The following is a 20,064-nucleotide window of genomic DNA, read 5'->3' as shown; positions in this document are numbered from 1 at the left end:
GAGAATAGGTGTCCACACTTGGTCTAACTTAAACTTAAATTTGATCTTTGAAATAATTGGAAAAGTTATTAGATTCTACCTAGGTGTTTATAGCCTTCAACAACCCTCTCTTCAAGTATAATCTTTAAAAAGATTAAAAGAAATCTGTTAGTTTCCTTAAGAGAGTCATCTCATATAAGATTCATGTATTAAAATTGGCCTATTAAGCTGACCCTGCATCTTATTATTACCAATCTCCTCCTGGGAGTGAATAGCTCTGAAATTAGGATGCTACTTACAGTAATGAGTGACACTATGAAACTAATACAAATTCGAAAACCTCAAATCTTTATTTCGAAAATGTTATCTAAAGGGGATGCATTTTCTATTTCCACTTCAGAAGGCAATAAGATGCAAAACCTCTGGCAAATATGTAATTCATGAATATAAATGAAAAGGAAAACAGGGATGGTATATGCTTAAGCTTCAGCATTACAAAGTCCAACATTTTCACCTGCAGTGTTGTGTGTTACAGAATATTTGCTCTGGTGTTAGTTTCATCAAAGCCCAAAGCAGCTATGGCCCCTGAACCTTATCTAAAGGTTGGAATATATTTTAACTTAGTGGAAAGCAAATACATTGATATATCAGTTTGGCTAATTAAAAAGCAATGCTATATGCACTAATACCATTTACAAGTTGTTACAACCCAACAAAAATAATAATAACTACGATAAAAATCCAGATTGAAACTCACAATTTCGATCTGAATCTATATGCAGGGTTTTCCTATTCTAAAAATGGCTTTGGATATCTTACTAATGTGTCTAAACAGAGACAGAGATAAAGACAGACAGAGACAGAGACAAAGACAGACAGAGACAGAAACAGAGGGGGTTAGAGAGAAAAGAAGAAGAAAGAGGAGGGTAGAGGAAGGAAGGAAGAAAAAAGAAAGAAAGAAAGAAAGAAAGAAAGAAAAGAAAGAAAGAAAGAAAGAAAGAAAGAAAGAAAGAAAGAGAGAGAGAAAATGAGGAAGACAGGAAGGAGAGAGGGAGGGAAGGAGAGAGGAAGGGAGGAGGAAAGGAAAGAAGGAAGGAAAATAGGTTTGCCTGGAAATGAATATTGCAAACTATTAGGTTAAGGAAGAACACAAATCTTTCTTTAAAAAAAATGAATTTTCTATGATTCTTTAATTGTGATTAGGCTGGGCTGATCACATGAAGGGTAAGGGACACCAAAGAATAGTTTTACTTACTTAATTTTAATTAAAGTTGGATTGGTTGTGGATGCTATTAAAATTAACCCTTTATGAGGGAAAATAAAATAAAATAAGCAAGGGAATATCTTCCACCTGAGCTTCAAGGTGGCATAATTTTTAAAAATAAATGTGTTTCCTAAATTACAAAATTAAGTTTGAAGGGAGAATATATCACTTGAAATTTGCCTCCATAAAAACATCACTTTATTTATTAAATGCCTTTCTGCCTAAAGCAATCTGCCAAGTGCTGAGGTCCAAAGACAATGTCAATTAAGTGTTTACCTTCTAAGAGCTTATTTTCTATGGAGGGATTTAATATTTAAAGACTTAAGAACTGACATTGACACTGATATAGAAATACATTCTCAAAGTTTCAGAGGGAGAAAGAACCAAAGAAGAGGAGCCTCTGTAAAGACTTTGCATTAGAGATGCCATGAATCGGAGCCTGAACACATGAGGGATTCTAAGATCAGAGGTTAGGAGGAAATTCATTAAATGCCAAAGTCATGGAGGGGATAGATGGAATGCAGCTTGGGGAATAAGAAGTAGGGCAATTGGTTGGAATATATAGCATATGGAAAGGAATAATATACAAGAGACCTGAAAAGACAGGCTGAAACCAAACTATGAAAGGCTTTTTTGTGTTTGCTCATAGAGACAATAGGGTACCACTGAAGCTTCTTGAGCTAGTGGGAGATGTGGTAGTACCTTCACTTTAGGGAGGAATCTTTGTAGACTTGTTGAGGGAAGGGTATAAAGCTGAGAGTACAATGATGAGGATATTCTAACAGTCTAAGTGAAAGAAAATGAGGCTTTAAACTTGGGTAGTTTCTACATAAGTAAGGGAAAAGATAGAGATGGATACAAAATATGTGATGGAGATAGAATCAACATGACAACTTATTGTATATGAGGGAGGAGAAAGAAAGAGTTGAAGTTGACTCTGATTTTCTACTTTGCAATCTAAAATTAAACCACATAGAAAAGCATTTTCTTTCAATATGGTAAAACTTGACTATTAGAACAGAACTCGATTTTGGTTGGAAAAAAAGTCTAACATTAATAAGGTCACTCTTTATATAGGTCTACCGGACATTCCCTTGATCTCTTTGAGTATCTTTTCACTAGGATTCAGAAAGCAGTTAAAGCAACTAGATTGAAACTAATGACAGCCATGACAAATCTAACGCTTAATTACTTTATAAATGCAACCCAAAGCCCCTGCATCAATAGTATATTTATTTAGATTATGTAGTTAGACTCTTATCCTTATTTCACTTGGCACACATACGTTTTTAATTGTGCTGTTGATATACTATTTACATACATTTAGCAAGGAGTCAGAAACAAAAAGAACTCTGTCAGAAGAGGTTTAGTACATATGCCTGATGGGTTTTATTTTTAGTATTAGCTGAAGGAAGTCTCCAGACTGGTTTCTTCACTTCATCTTGAGAAAGGTCAGAACACTTATTGGAAAATCTTGTATATTAAGAAAAAAGCTGTGGCAAACTTCAGTAGACATTAGCAGACTTTTTTTTTTTTTTGCCAAAGCCCTCTCAGTGCAGTCAATATATTACCAAAACTTAACAGGATTTCCCTTTCCAATCTAAGAATATACAGAGATTTGTTCTAATTGGATCTTGTACCAAGACTGGCAGCTCTCTCATGTTGGCTATTCTACCAACCAAAGCCACTCAAAATTTGACATCTTTTAAACTTATACTGAAAAATATGGCCAAATATGACTACATGAGTGTTTCAAAATATTTTGTTTCAGGTGGCCTAGAATAATTAGCACTTGTCACCACCCCTCCAAAAATACGGAATTCAGAAATGAACCTTCTATGTTCATATAATTTCAACAAGTGGCTTCCCTTCTAACATACTTTTTAAAATACCAGGAAACATTATTCCCACTTTCTGGTGAATCTGAATGTAGAGACAACACACAAGATGATTAATGCATGGACAGTAAATGACGACTCACTTAGACTTGAACATCCATACTGAAAACCTATTCAAGTGTATTGTTCCTTAGACAAAGGAAGACCTGAATTGATGAAGTGAGTTTAATACTTTGGTTTCATAGTTCTTCAGCCTGGTTAGCTCTAACGATCTGCTGTCATTAAGTTTTAGTCAGCCAACACTGAACTTATTGTCTGGATTGCTTCATTACTGAGATCTATTCCACCTTCAATATTCTGAACATCTCCCTGACTATAAACTCCTCTCCACCCACCTTATTCTAGTGAGCCTATTCAATAACTTCATTGTGACTTCCAGTACTTCAATTTCCCACCTACTTATTCTTCCAGTTCAGTCTTTTACTGCTCTGTTTCTCTCTCTATTGAGTCTAGAACACAGTATGAACTATTTCAAAGATGCTCTCACTAGCATCCTATTACCAATTTTTCACCCCCTTGAAATTCTGCCTGTTCTCATGCTTAGGTAACTCCTACAATCTTATTTCTCATTGTTCCACTCCAAAATTGCTGAACATTTCTGGAGAAAATCAGGAAACCATGCTTAATTGGGTTCACTTAAAATCTGTGCTCTTGAATCTTGTTTGGACATTTACTGCTTCTTTTATCTATTTCTTTGGCAATCGCTATCAGATTCTCTATAGTGATTATTTCAAAACAGCTCTACTTTTTTTTTTTTTTGCTTTTTGGTGAGGCAATTGGGGTTAAGTGACTTCTACTCTTTTCACAATCCTAATCCCAACCTCATCTTATCTCATATTCAGAAGCCAAACTTATGAAACTAGCTTTAGAATAATCAAACCTGGAATCCTTCATTGTCCCTCTTCAAAATCTCAAAAATTCTTTAGATATTTACTTATCCTTTCAGATTCTCTTCTATCTCAGAGGAAGAGATGCCCTTCCAATGAATCCTTAAACCTCCACTTACTACTTTTTCTGAGATCTTGCACTATTCTCTCTGTCTCTCTTTATCTCTATATCTCTCCCTCTGTCTCTGTCTAGCTCTCTTTCTCCTTCAACTTTTTGTTCTTTCTGCCTATAAACACAATTAGGTTCCCACATCAAAAAAAAGAGAGTGAGGGGGAATTTCTTCATTTGTTCCTGCTACTATATTGGTTTTTTATTCTGAAATTTCTTAGAAAAATTACTCTATAATCATTATTTTTGCTTCCTTATCAATAGAAATCTTCTCTTCTTCTATTCTTTGTAATATGGCTTTATTCAACAAATTTATATTAAAATTGTATTTTTGTAAGTCACCAATAATTACTTGAATCATAAATCTAACAGTCTTTCCTCAGTCTAACTATTCTCACTTCCATGATAGTTCCCCAATGGGTTTTCCCTTTGTTTCTTTTCTGGCTTCTTCATTGGCTCATTTATTGTTTCCTTTTCTTCTATCAGTCCAGAAATGTTGGTGTTTCTCTAAGGGTCTGCCCTTGACCCTCTTCTTTTTTTTTCTATGCTCTCTTTTTGACAACCTCATCCATTCTTGTGATTTTAAGATTTATGCAAGTGACTCCTTAATCTCTATAACAATTATCTCTTGCATCAAATCCTCTCCTTTTTATTCGAACTGAGAGGAATCTAGCACAGACTCTCTTTTTGTCCTGCCTGGTACATATTGATACCTATGTCATGCCTCTGCACCACTGCCAATTAACTATTCTAATAGGAAGTACAGATAAAATCATGTCAAAAGTTTTCAATGGCTCTGCAATGCTCACTAAGTATAGTACAGTCTTTTCAGCTTTCCATATTGAATGGCCTCTACAACCTTGTTTGACTCTGTTTTTCTAGTCTTATCTCATACTACTTTCCACCAAGGAACCTATCTAAACTATTCATCATTCACCAATATGCCTTATGCATTCCTTCCTCCATAATTCTGATCACACCATTCTTTAAGTCTAGAATACCTCTCTATAATTGTCATGAGCTTTTTAGGGAATGGAGACCTGTCTGTTTAACTTAATTGGTGTAATCCTAGTCATACCACAGATGGCTATTAATTCTTTTAGGCCAAAACTCAAATTTACTAGTATGAAGAGAGAAAACCCTAATGGCATTATGATAAGAACATGAAATTTAACATATAAGAGGGTAGGAAGGTGCTAAGGTAAAAAAGAGTATTGGATTTGGAACCAAAAGAACTTGGGTGAAATCCCAAGTTCTATTATTTCACTGCTTGTGTGACCTTGAGTATTTTACTTCTCTGAGTCAAAGTTTCCTGATCTATCAGATGAGTGCTGGAACACATTACCTCTGATCTGTGTTCCTACACTGTAATATAATTACATGGCCAACAACTGCATTTCTGAAACTCAGGGATCTGTTTAGAAAACACAGTTTCTGCCTTTTTTCCGTAATTTGACACAAAGTAAATCTCTGCTCCAAATCATAAAATAACTATCCATTTACAAACAGCATGGCTGATCAACTAAGATGCTCTATTTAAATATTTAAAGGGGGTTTATGGGGTGTAAGAAGAGGCCAGAGTACAGTCAAAATAACCAATTCATAGTGAAATTCATTGTTATAAAAATGTTTCCTTTCTTCAATAATGGAGTTTGATGTTTTATCTTTCTGTTGATCTGCATTACTCATGGAGAGAACTGTTTGATCATAGGATGACCATAAGCATGGACCAATATGAATTTTTTAATTTTTTTTCTTTGTAGGCGATTGGGATTAAGTGACCTGCCCAGGGTCACACAGCTAGTAAGTGTCAAGAGTTTGGTCTGAGGTCAAATTTGAACTCAGGTCCTCCTGACTTCAGGGCCGGTGCTCTATCCACTGAGCCAAATAGCTGACCCTGATTTTTTTTTAAAAAGAAGTTCCAGGAAACTTGGCATAATCGCTGAGTTTTAGAGGAATTATGGACTCTAGCCAGACCAATTGTGTCACTATTCCAAACAGATATTCTTTTCATCTAAGGAATGTAAGAACCAAGTGTTCTTCTAATCCAATGTCCTATTTTGCAAAGACTTCATTCCATCACTTAGCATAATTTTCCCTCTTATCAGGACTGTATTGCCACTGAAGTACTATTACTGCCACATCATTCCATGGAGACAACTTGGGAGTTTTTTATACCCCTACCACAGAGCATTAACTCTGGATGATTCTAGAAAGACAGAAAGACTTTGAGTACAGACCAGTGACTACACATCTCTCATATGAGGAACAACATAGCTAAATTAAGAGATAATTCGCCAGAAACCTGATCACGAAACAATGACTTCTTTTGTCCTCATGAGGCAACTCATAAAGACTGTCCATTATGGCAAGGAAGATTTGGTGTCTGCATTGAATAAATGAATGAATCTAAAAGCAATTATTAAATGCTTATTATATGCTAATCACTGTGCTAAACACCAGGGATGCAACTTATGGGTTTGTTGTTGTTGTTGTTCTTTGTTTTTTTTGTTACGTGTGTTTTTTTTTAAATAAGTACCATTTGATGAGAGGTGATTAACTCAGAGTACAAACTGAAACATGTTTTCTTTGCCAGGTGAGAGCGAAGTGGCTTAAGCAGGAATCTCTTTTGCTTGATTACACATTTAGGGGAATGATGGACAAGGCGATTATTAGAATTGCAGACCTCCTTTGTGGAATTACTATTTTTTTTAATAGATGAGTAGAGAAGATGATACTCACTAAAGGACCAGGTGGACCATCTTGGCCTGCAGCTCCAGGAAGCCCTTGTTCTCCCTATAAGAAATAGATATGACTTTAAACAGATATTGTGAAAGGTATGGTTAAAGTATCATTTGTCATTCAGAGTACTTACCACAGGACCAGGAATACCTCTAAGACCTTCTGGGCCAGGTTTCCCTGCAGGTCCTTGAGGGCCAACAGGGCCAGTTTTGCCAGGGGCACCTTCTGATCCTGCTTCTCCCTGTCAGAAAGTACAACCCATGAATATATTTAGCAAGGATTTTATAATCCAAGTAAGCTTCAGGTGACCTTTGGGTTTTTTTGATTTTACCTTGGCACCTTTTTCTCCTTGTCTTCCTTCTGACCCAGCGGCTCCAGGAGGGCCCTAGGAGGATGCATTATAAAAGAAATGTCAACATTTACATTTGCTATAAGTTCTGTATCCATACAAAATGTAAACAAATCTTAGCCATTTAAATCACTTTAAATGGCCTCTAATGTATCATAACCATCAGTAATATTTCATTTGTAACTCCAAGAGGGAAAAAATAAGCATTTTACAGTACAGACAAACTGGTTGTTAGGGTATTAAAATGAATTAAATATAAACTAAATTGAACATAAATAAGAACAAAGTAAAACTTCATTAGGAATGAAATGTTCACAGAAATACAAGAAAAAAATAAAATTCATACAGATGTAGTTATAGATTCATAATCAAGGCCACTCAGGTATATTTCAAAGGACAATGAATATTTCTTGAAACAACTCACACATTTGATTAGATTATTTCTCTCATTTCCCTTATGAAAGTAAAATGCTCTAAGTCCTAAGTGTCATAGATTAGATTGTGTTTTATTATAACCAGATTCATCATCTTGTTCCTCTTTCCTTCATTACACTATAAACTTTGCCACTTTTGAAAATAATTTTGTTACAAAATAAGTTCCAAAAAATATTCTGAAGCCTGGGAGGTCTATCAATAAATTATAAAAAAATGTATGTGTGTGTGTGTGTGTGTGTGTGTGTGTGTGTGTGTATGTATGCATGTATATGTATATATAGCTATATGTATATATAATGTATGTGCATATGTATATGCATATATGTATGTGTGTATATATGTATGTATGTGTATATATGTATGTGTGTGTGCATATATATGCATATATATGTATGTATGTATGTGTGTGTGTATATATATATATACTATAAAATATGTTGGAGAGTAGATCTCTCTTTTTCTCTAATAGGCAGGGGATGGGGAAGATGGTGAAGATTCTTATCCAACATTAAAATCTGGCTTCTCCCAGATACAAATTTCAAAGAACTGATCTACATTGTATTATTTGATGGGATCTCAGCGACCATCCAGTCCAGTCAATAACTAAAAACAATCACCAAGCATTTATTATGTGCTAGGTTTTATGAAATTAATTGGCTCTACAATGTAAAAGTGTTCATCAAATATTTGCCTGAAGAACTCCAATATGGCAGAACCTACCTGAGGTAGCACATTCTACTTTAGAAGAGTTCTAATTGTTAGGAAGTATTTTCATGACATCAAGTCTACATATATCTCTGGGCAAACTTCCACATATTGTTTCTAGCTCTCCCTGGGTTTTAACAAACCAGATGTTTGTTTTTAAAATATACTTTTTATTATCAGATCTCCTTGATCTGATTGCTATACAAAGTCAGAAGAACAGGTTCTGTTATTTTTTTTAAGAAAAAGATTTAGTACAATAATTTACTTCATTTGGTTTTAATTCCCATTTATTGATGGCATAACTGATCCTTATATATCTAATATACTTTTGGTCCTTTCTGGATAATTAAAACAAATTTTTAATATACATATTCACACATTTATTATCATAATTTAACATTTTAGTCATCTCAATCTCAGAAAATATGCAGGTAACATTGTATGCAAACTGTACCTTTAAAACCAGAATAAATCCTTATCAACACACACACACATACACACCCCAAACTGTAATATATAAATCTATACCTTAACATATAATTAATAGCTGTAACTATTAGTTATAATTAGAAAATGCTCATCAGATGTGATTATTTTCTTAGGTGAGCCAGTGCAAGCATTTTTTGCAAAAACCATGATGTATTTTTTAGAATTTAGAATTAATTTAAAAATTTTAAATTTTACTTTAGAATTTTAATTTAATTTTTAAATGTAATCTAAAATTTTAATTCATTTTACTTTTAATTTAATTTAATCATAGCATGGTGATAAATTGAGTCGGGATGATCTAGGTTCTAAACCCATTTTTAGATATGTGACAATGAGGAAGTGCTAGGATTAGTTTATTGCTAGGTACTCCTTGACAGAAGTGATTCTATATTTAATCACTGATGATTTGCTTACCGAGCGAGAAGTCCCTATAAACTCAGTGGTTTAATGGTTTAGTCAACTCCACTGAGGCAACGAATGCAAGATTCTGTAATCATAATCGGTTTAACAAACTTCATTTAATCCAGGTTAGACTGACAAGGGAGCTGGGGACAGGGAGTGCCACAGTTTGGGCCATCTGATGACTGACTTTCTTGAATGTCTCCCTAATACCTGGTCCCTGTGAATCTTCCTGGCAACGATGATCAGATTTAAGGTCAGAGATCCAGAGCTCTGAATTCTCCACTGTCTCATGGTCGCACTGCCTGACTTGTACTCTTTGAGCATTTGTGTACATAGGTCAGCACTTGACACATCATGTCCTCACAACAAGTCACTTCAACTCTCTGCATTTCATTTTTTTTCTCATTTAATAAAATGATGATAACAACTCCTGGGTTTTTTTTTTAGCACTTTGTAAACCTAATGCACCATAGAAATGCCAGCTACCATTACATAGAATTCAGTAGATGTCATAGTGTTTCCATTACTCTAACTTTAGACCCTGACTTAGAGGCTCCTAAGGCTGTGGAACTTGATAATATTGAGTATAGAAACAGAATGATGTAGAAAATAATGACCTATACCAAGTGTTGACAAACATGACCAGTAGGCAAAATCTGGCCTGTATAGCCCGAGAAGTAAGAATGGCTTCATTGTTAGCTTGCAGGCAATACAAAAAGATGATGGGCTCAATGTGGCCTGCCAGTTGTATTGTGCCAACTCCTAGTACATAACAGCAAAGGGACATACTCAAGGTATCACCCAGAACTCTTTTTGTATTTTCAGGCCAGACATACAAGAACTGCAAAAATGGCCTCTTAACAATCACTGAAGTTGGAAATCACTTTTTATTTTCTCTGTGAAAAAATGAACAAACCATTTCTCTTTGAATCACCACAATCTGGGTTCAAATCCCACCTCTGAAACTTAAGAGCTATGAAAACATAGGCAAGTTGTTTCATCTCTTCTATGTCTGTTTCCTCTTTCCTAAAGTGCATATACTATAACCTATGCTACTTTTCTTATATGGTTGTTATGAGAAACAAATGAGAACATAGGATGATAATTTTTTATACGGAAGGGGGCCCCCTTTTAATATACAGATAGGATACTAGGGACCAGAGAGGCTTAATGAATTTGGACAAAGTAATTCTACATAAGGAGTAAGAGGCAGAAACAGGACTCAAACCCTGACTCTCTGATTATACATGCAGTGCTCTTTCCACAGCATCAATATACAAATGCACATAAAAAGTCCTATAGGCATGTTAGTAGTAGTAACGGTTTGTTGTTGATGGTGGTGGTAGTAGTAGAAATAGTGCCTTCTCTATTAACAAAGGATGATAAAAATTTATTTTGGCCAACCAGATTCCAGAAACATAAAGGGAGTTATTTTTTTTATTATATTTCCAACTGAAATGATTTCATAGCAATTGAACTGATAATTTTTTCAATGCCTCACTTTGCAGATGAAATCACCTCTTTCCTCTAAGTGAAGCAAATGACTCACACCTTGATATTTTAAAAGCGAACATATTCATAGTAAGTTAAAGATGCATCCACCTCTGCAATCAATTAATAACCATAACCACTGCTTCAACTACTTATCGTGTCTTTCCTTTGGCAATGTGTGTTGCTTGATTTAAAACTCTTTTAATATTTGCATTTTTCAAATTATGAGTAACTTGAAACATAAAATGCATAAAAATATTTTATTCAGCAGCTGAGGGTTTTTTCCCCTAATAAGACAACATGAAGCTAACTCTAGGCTTCAGACAGCTGGGAAAATAATTCAAATATTTAAATTCCATGACTTATTGACACAAGTTGTACACTTTTCTAGTGCCTTCAGGAAGATCTTATTACAAATATTACAAAGCCATGGAAGGATGTATATATCATGCCAATGACAGTTTCACTGTCAGTTTCATTCAATATTCACATGATCTTATTGTTTCTCTCTGCCATTGCCACTCACATCATGCTAATCAATATTCTATTAGAAAAATATAATTACTATTCACTTATAAGACTCACTTATACAAAAGGTAACCTATTTAGCTATACATTTTTCTGTTCATGGATATTTTTGACATACCATATTAAAGAAATGACTTCAAAGGTCTACATCTCAGTTGCCTTTAAAGAGAAAAAAAAACTGTACAAGGCAAGGGAAAATATGATAATAGGATTGTGGATTTATAGCTGGAAGGAACCCTGGAAACAGCAGGGTATAGCAGATAATATCCTGGACTTAAAGTTAGTAATATATGGGTTCAAATCCTGTCTCTGAAACTTATTAGCTATGTAATCATTTAACATATCCAAACATTATTTCTCTAATTTGAAAAAGAGAAGAATTATACCTGTAGCAAGAAATTCACAAGTTATTATGAGCTTCAACCATATATGAAAAATAAGTATGTTAAATGCTTTTCAGACTCCAAACAATAATATAAATATTATTAGTGTTCATGTAATCTACTCTTATTTTACGAATGAAGAAACTGAGGCAAGGAGCAACAAATCCATTTGCTCAGAGTCATAGAAGTTGTTAATGATCATGACTCTGACAAAGTCTCAAATATTACTCTTGTGGAAAAGGTTCACTAGACAACAATCTAATAAAATGGAATATGAGCAGTCAAAGCTATTTCAGTGTCAGCTTCATCTCCAGTAGGGTAAACAAGGGATTTTGTGTTTGACCTTATACAGTTTAACTTTTTTTTTGTTTTAATTAGTGACTTGGATGTGAGTATAGATGGCAGTCTTATCAAATTACAGATGACACAAACCTTGGAGGGATAATTAACAATGTATGACAGAGTCAGGATTCAAGAAAGATTTTGATAGGCTAGCATCAAGATGTAATTGAATAGGAATAATTAGAAAATCTTACACTTGAGTTAAACCAAATCAATATCACAAGTACAACACAGGGTTGGATCATACTTGGTTTAACAAAGAAACAAAACAAAACTATAATTCCAATGAATTAAAAGTTCATTATGCATCATCAATATAATGTGGCAGGAAAAAAAAGATAACACAATATAAGACTACATTAAGGGATATGTAAATCCAAGAAACAAGGAAGTGGTAGTTTATCACTGAGTGACAGTACCCTGCCATGGTCAGACCACATCAAAAATAGCATGTTTAGTTCCGACCACGTGCTAGGAATAACACAAGTAAGTTGGAATATGTCCAAACCAGGGCAATTAGCATGCCAAAAGACCTTGGGTTAATGATTCATAATTGATAGAAGTTAGTGGAGGTGTTCAGAATGGAAAAGATTAAGAAAAAAAAAAGAAAAGAAAGCATATGCATAAGTATATACAAAATCTATAGAGGATAAATTGGATTGTTGTGGATACATAAAAGATAAATTAGATCAACTGTAACTCTGTGTGTGTGTGTGTGTGTGTGTGTGTGTGTGTGTGTGTGTAGTGTAGAGTTTTGCAAACCTTAAAGCTCTATCTGAATATCCACTATTCACGTTTTGTGGTAGCAAAGGACTAGATACAAAATAGCAGTGTGCCAGTTGTGACAGAATTCGTGAATATCCAATTCAGCAATGAATCCTTTACAGAAATTGGGATGGGGATTGGACCCATGATTTTAAGGATATTATAGAGAATTCACGAGTGAAGAAACTCTCTCTCCCAATGCAGGTCAGTATCTTTTCTGCAACTTATAGTCTTCGAGTAGCTGAAAGATCAAGCAACTTGCCCAGGGTAACAGAATAGAGAAATGTCAGAGAAAATCTTGGAACCCAGGTCTCCCTGGCTTTGAGACCAGGAAGGTCTTGAAGTCTTTGTTGACTACCTCTTTGAATCCATTTTAAGTGAATCTTATTCAGAGCTTCTGGGTTCAAAATCTTAATTCTCCCATTTACAAAGTATGGACCAGGGCAAATCCATTCTCTCTAAGCCACAGTCCCCTGTGAGGCTTTAACCAAATGCCTTCTAAAGTCCTCTCCAGCTCTAAATCTAGAATCCCATGATCTTGAAACTGTAAAAGAATTGTTCTTCAAACTTATATGGGCTCATTATGTAAGGATCTGAGTCACAGATGGACAAAAGCAAAAGTAATGAGGAATAAGACTGTTTACATTTAGTTTTTTTTTCTTTTTAGGTACCTTGTTTCCTTGAGTTATGGTACTGCTTTGAACTACATTAAACTAGTTAAGCTGACACTTGAAAAATAACAAATATACTAATCGCGAATTTTTTTAAAAACCTGGTTACAATTTTATTGGTTACTTTAATGCTGTAATAAATATGTTTTAAATGAGTGGAGCAAATGGAGTTTTGCATAAAATAGATAAAGCCAATTAAACATGTCACTTCACCTAAACTTATTACAAGGACCAATTTAACACATTTTATTAAATAGTGTTCAGCTTCTTTTTAATGATATTGTCATATTTTAAGAGTAAACTATACAAATAATTGCTCACTAAAGACTACCTAAAGGTTGATATATCTGTAGCTATTCCATAACAGGAACATACTCTATCAGTTTTGATTAGAAATATTCATAATGCAAAGTCATAACAGTCCTCAGATGCCTGATAATAACAAGATAGCTTCATAATTCATGGCACTGAAATCCCTACTAATTTGGTTTGTAAGTGACTGAAATGGATTACAAAGCAATTAATGAAACATATTTAAGCTAGTATTTCACAACAGAGTTTTCTTCGATATAGCAACAAAAATCAGCCTATATAAACAGTTAAATAGACTCAAAATACTTTGTATCTCTATTAAAACATGAATATCTCTATTAAGATATTAATTAACAGTTGTCTGAAATCTTGTGAGTCTTTTAATCTTATTGATTACAGTATGCTCGAATGACATTATTTCTCCTCTGTTTCCATCTGACTGTAGACATTAGACTGATCATTCAAAGGTTATTTTCAATTACTCCTGCTATTGCTGCTGCTGCTATTCTTCTTCTCTTCCTCCTCCTCCTTCTACTGCTTCTGCTGCTACTGCTCTTCCTCCTCCTCCTTCTTCTCTTCTTTCCTCCTCTTCCTCCTTCTCCTCCTTCAACTACTGCTATGACTATTACTACTATGATGACTACTACCACCACTAGCAACAGCTAAAATTTAGATTAGTAATGGATTTTAAATATTTTATCTTATTATAAACTCACTGCAGATTTGGGAGGTAAGTGATATTATTAGCCCTATTTTATATGTGGCTTGTTCACATAGTGAAAATTTGAAATCAACTCCAATTTCATGTCCAACATCTATCCACTGAACCAACTATCAGAGTTTAAATTGCTTAACTTAAAATTTGCAAATGACAAATACCGGGATATTCATATAATTATGAAAATATCAGATATAAATACCCAAGACTTTGTCCCTGTCCATCCTCCTATCACTTTCTAATAGATTCTAGAACTATTTTAAGATCTTGCCCCCAAATGACTGTCTATACTGCATAAGGGAATGAAGGAGTTTTGAAAAGCAAAGACTCATATGTCAAAGGGTTATTCATATTCAATCTATCTTGTGTAGCAAGATAGCAATTTCTAAAGGATAAAATACACAAAAGTGGCTTTGAATCAGAATTGGTTTTGTGATACAACAATAAAAACATGTTATATGGATAATATATTTATTTTCAAAGTAGAAAGCATATTGTAGTTATAAATTTCCTTAAAATGTGTTTTTAATGAATATTTGGCATTAGAAAAATTATATAAAATGTTTCTCAAATTGTAAGTGCTGTATAAATACCCATCATGGAAATAAGAATAATAAGAATTTTAAAATAACAACAAAAATAACTTCAGATTTGTGATTTCATCTGTATGAGGAATACCAGGTAAAGAAACTGCCTGTATCTCTGCCTATCAGTGACTGTTTTGAAGCCTATAGTGTTAGTGAGTTGCCTGGGGCACCAAGAGGGTAAATAACTTCCCATCACACAGACAGCATGTATCAGAGGTAGAATTTAAACCCAGGTTTTCCTGACTCTGAGGTTAAATTTTTACCCCCATGCCATGTTGGCTTCCATTGTTATTGTCATTGTTACAGTTAACAATTTTAGTATCATTATCATCTCTTTCTCTCTTTATATATATATACATATATATATATATATATATGTATATATATACACATATGTATGTGTATATATGTATATGTGTTTGTGTGTAAGTATGTATGTATGTATGCATGCATGTATGTATGTATGAGAGAAAGAGACAGAGAAAGAGACAGAGGGAGAGAGAAGAGGGAGGGATGGAGTTTAGATAGAAACAATCCTGGAACAAAATGTGCAATCGTACTACTATTGTTTTACGTTTAACATTCTACGAACTATTATACTAGTTGATAAAATAAATGATCTATTATTTTTGCTGTCATTATTATATTTAATATCAGTGGGGTTTTAGGTATAAAATGCATATTTAAGATTTTTTTCTTCTAGAACATACATAGTACATACATGTGTATATTGTATACTTATGTATAAATGTAGTCCATGCACAGTACATACATGTGTATTATAACTACATGTGCATGTACATATCTATATCCCTACATATACCTATACACACACTTTTCCTGCATGCATCAGTTGGTTTCACTAGCATCACTTGTTATTATCTTTTTAAATTTTTATAGTTGTATACCATGAGATGATTATACATGGTTCTCAACTAGAAAGAAGACAACAGAAACTAATTCTCCTCTTCAGCAACGTGTCTCTGAAAAGCAGCAATTATTCACGTGTCAAAAGATGGCTGGCTCATTGGCTAGATATGTAAACAGCTTTTTCTTTTTTGATTAATTGATTGAATGACCGACTAATATATGATATTTGACTCCAAAAAGTTAGTAGAGGAGCTCTGTAAGAAAATACCCTTAGCAACTGGATACCATAATATGCTAGCAATATTTATGCCTTCTGGATTCAAGGGATAGTTCCTCATACCAAACATTTATATAGCTCTTTAAGGTTTTCAAAACACTTTATAAACATTATGTCATCACATATCAGCCCTGGGAGCTAGGTGTTATCCCCTTTTTACAGATGAGATAACTGAAGCAAACAGAGACTAAGTGACTCTCCCAGGATCACTAGTAAATTTCTGAGGCTAGATTTGAACATAGATCTTCCTGATTCCAGATCTACTTGTCTATCCACTGAGCCGCATAGCTGCTTTACCACTATATTATGATTGTCTAACTACTGACCCTCAGATTGCCCAAAAGGGGTGACTGTGTCTTTTGCTATGCTTTGTGTTTGAATGGAAGCTAGAATGAAATTATTCATGTTAGATATAGTTCAGATCATTCTGGCCATGATTTATAGCAGTCATTCATTACCACTGATTTTAGTTCTTTTCTGTTCTTCCTTTCTTTCTCCTTTTCTCCTCTCTTCACCAAAAATACCCCTTGTGCAATACTAATTTAAGGCCAGAAGGGAAGAAAAAGAGTTTCAAAATAATTTTTAATAACACCACAAAAATGAAATGTAGAACAAAAACAATTTTCAAAATATCCAAATCTCAACCTAACTTTTCTTTCTATTTTCTAACTTCTCCAGCTAGGGCAGCTATAGTCTCAATATCTCTTTCTGTTGACTTTGCTAGAGTTGCAAGCATCTTAGAGGCTGATGTTCTATACTTTCTAATAACTCTAAAGTGCCTAGTGTGGGGGTGGGGAAACTTTGACTGAATCCAAACTTCACAGAACAAATCCCCTCAATAAAAGGATTTGTTCTGTAAAACTTGAACTCAGTCAAAAGGTCATACCCAAGGACCTAGAAGACTACATACATGTGGCCTCCAGGCCACAGGTTCCCCACCCCTGAAAGAGTCTTAAAAATGGAATATTTCCCCTTTTAGAATGCTGTACCACTGTTAGCTGACTCTTCTTTTTTATACGTAGGCCCAAAGGTATTTCTCATTTCTTCACTCAGTCAGCTCTTTCCTGTATTAAGTCATCTGTCTTCATCATTAGGTTGAAGCACTATTAACCTCCCAGATTGACCAAGGAACCCTGGCCTAGTGTAACACTATGCGTATAGAGGTACTCAAAGAAATATATTAAGGCTATTGGAACTATAAATATGTGATTATATAGTTAATTTAAAGTAAGAGCTCAATATGGGCAGCTAGGTGGCACAGTAGATAGAGTGCCAGGCCTGGAGTTAGGAAGACTCATATTCCTGAGTTCAAATTTGGCCTCACACTCTTATTAGCTATGTGACCCTGGGCAAGTCACTTTAACCCTGTTTGTATCAGTTTCCTCATCTGCAAAATGAGCTAGAGAAGAAAATGGCAAACTACTCCAGTATCTTTGCCAAGAAAACCCCAAATGGAGTCATGAAGAGTCAAACACACCTGAACAATAACTATACAACAACAGTATGAGCTGACTGGACATTTAAGACTTAAAAAAGTAAGTATGGAGGCCTGAATCATTTCTGTTTATCTATGGAGATCTAAAAGATACTTGGCGTGTAGCTGCCAAGTATTCCCTTCACTTTGTGTTGTGTGGAGCCGAACTTAAAACATCAGTGTGAATTGTATTTGATGCCATCAAACACTCAATCTTGTCACAAATAATTTCTCCAGACTTCAGAAGTAATTTTTTAAACAAATCATGTGTCTGCAACCCAGGATATAATTTTATTTTATAGCCTGCTTCATTTATTGAAAATAAATTATGTATATGGCTTATGCTACACTTACAATGCATGGTACTTCATAATTTAAGAAGGCGATGTACGTGCCAAAGAGGATTTATGTGTCTGCTTTTGCACAATTCTCATTCTGTCCATGTTTTGGGTAACATTTGAGTAGACACAGTAGATTTTGTACACTTAGGTCCCACCCCAGTAATGACTTTTACAATGCACTTTATCACATAATTTGAGTGGTTGGGGGTTAAAAGCCTACAAATGTGATGACTGAGTTTATACGGTCCTGTGTATACTGAACAGTTAAACTTAATGAGCACATTTGGTCATCTGCAGAAACATGAAGTTTCCTCTTGATTTTTGTCTTTTTCCAATAGTTCACTGACATTAAATGCATATTTAGTTATAGTATCCTATGGAAACCACAGGAGCAATAGCATTATGTAATTTATTAGTTTTATGGAGACATGACATCCAGTGAGAATATTTAATTCTCCAAACAATTCTATTACTAAATATGTACAATATAACTAATCAAAGCATCTGGCTTCAGCGGTAGACCAACAAAGAGTATTATTTTGAGCCTCTAACTTTTGGCAATCACTCAGATAAGCATTTACTATTCAAGAGCAAAGTTCTAGACACCACCACAGATACAAAGAAGATAACCTTTCACTGCAAGGCATTTATAATCTCGTTGAGAAGACAAGACACAAACAAACACAAAGAAACAACTAAGACTATAGGAAGTATACAAGTGCCAAATATTGGCGCCATAGTAAATATCACGAAATTCATAGGAGAAGAGGGAGCCTTGTGAAATGAGTGGAAAGGAATGGTTGGAAAGTGCTTCATAGAAGCAGTGGTATTTGAGTAGGGCCTTGCAAATTCAAATAGCTGCTTAGTGCCAATGCTACTTCATATGGTTACTGATTCCCTACTCCCTCTTTGAATTTTGCTTGCAACCTTGTTTGTAGTTCTTATATACTTTTTTCAGTTATTTGCATTTGTGTGTGTGTATGTGTGTGTGTGTGTGTATGTGTGTGTGTGTGTGTAAAATTTTCCTTAGTACGCTATAAAAATCCTTAAAGGTAGAGAGATTATATCTCTCATATATTTCATTTCTATATCGCTCCCATTACAAATAATAGCCAATGAGTGAATAGCCAAGTGTATAGGATGATTTCACACTCATACACTACTAAGTATTACTTATCTCTAGTTTCTGTATTCTGAAAATATAGCATGGGGAAGTGGTTTCCTTTTTTTTTTTCTTTAAGGAGGGAGTTATAGTTACATGTAAAAATTAGCTGGGCAGTAGGCTGCTCAGTGAACAGAAAACTAAACCTCTTCTCAGGAAGACCTGAGTTCAAATCTGGCCTCAAACACTCACTCGCTGTTTGTCTCTGGGCAAACCACTACAGTATCTTCACCTAGAAAACCACATAAGGGGTCATGAAGATTCAGGATGAATGACTGAACAATAACATTCAATTGACTTTACCTTTAGGACAAATGATATCACACTACTAAAGATGATGGGCTTCTGTTCTCAAGTGTTTTGAATATTTAGAAAAGATATCTGTTCGTTTGAATGATTTAAGTGTCTTTGCATGAGAATAAAAGACATTTTGTATTACTATTTTCCTTTGCAATTAGTTCCACAGAAGAGGTAGGCAAAGACTATATTTGAATAAATTTAAACAACATTGGCTTACTTTACTAAAGAAAGAGAAAACAAAACAACACACCATTTAATGAAAGGCTGATCTCTGAAAGGCAATTCTAACATTTGTTGAGTGGGAGGAAAATGAGACGCAATGAAACTATTTATTGGTGATGAGATTAATATCTAATGTAGAAAGATATGGGGAGAGTAGTATAATAAATTTTTGAGAAAGGAGTTCAACACTTGGACTCTTCCTTCCAAGATGAGGAAGTCCAGCAGGATTTTCCCCTAAAATAGAATTGCTGCCTTTGGAAAGCAATAATACCACCAATTATGACTCAAAACCACTGAATGGAAATAAATCCAAAGAAAAAAAGGACTCTGTGTTTAATAACTTTCTGCTCTTGGCAACATTA

At 34.4% G+C, this 20,064-nt stretch overlaps 1 protein-coding gene across 1 annotated transcript in view; it reads right to left on the bottom strand.

Moving 5' to 3' along the window:
* Positions 1–20,064, bottom strand: part of COL11A1 (collagen type XI alpha 1 chain) — a 284,803-nt gene that overhangs the window by 21,021 nt on the left and 243,718 nt on the right. Inside the window, 3 exon segments of the mRNA XM_021000146.1 lie at positions 6,880–6,933; positions 7,013–7,120; positions 7,211–7,264. Of these exon segments, the coding sequence (XP_020855805.1) occupies positions 6,880–6,933; positions 7,013–7,120; positions 7,211–7,264 (216 nt within the window).

This window comes from Phascolarctos cinereus, unplaced genomic scaffold, assembly GCF_003287225.1.
Source record: "Phascolarctos cinereus isolate Bilbo 61053 unplaced genomic scaffold, phaCin_HiC Scaffold_5;HRSCAF=322, whole genome shotgun sequence".
NCBI lineage: Eukaryota > Metazoa > Chordata > Mammalia > Diprotodontia > Phascolarctidae > Phascolarctos > Phascolarctos cinereus.
This window is presented reverse-complemented; position numbering and strand designations above follow the sequence as displayed.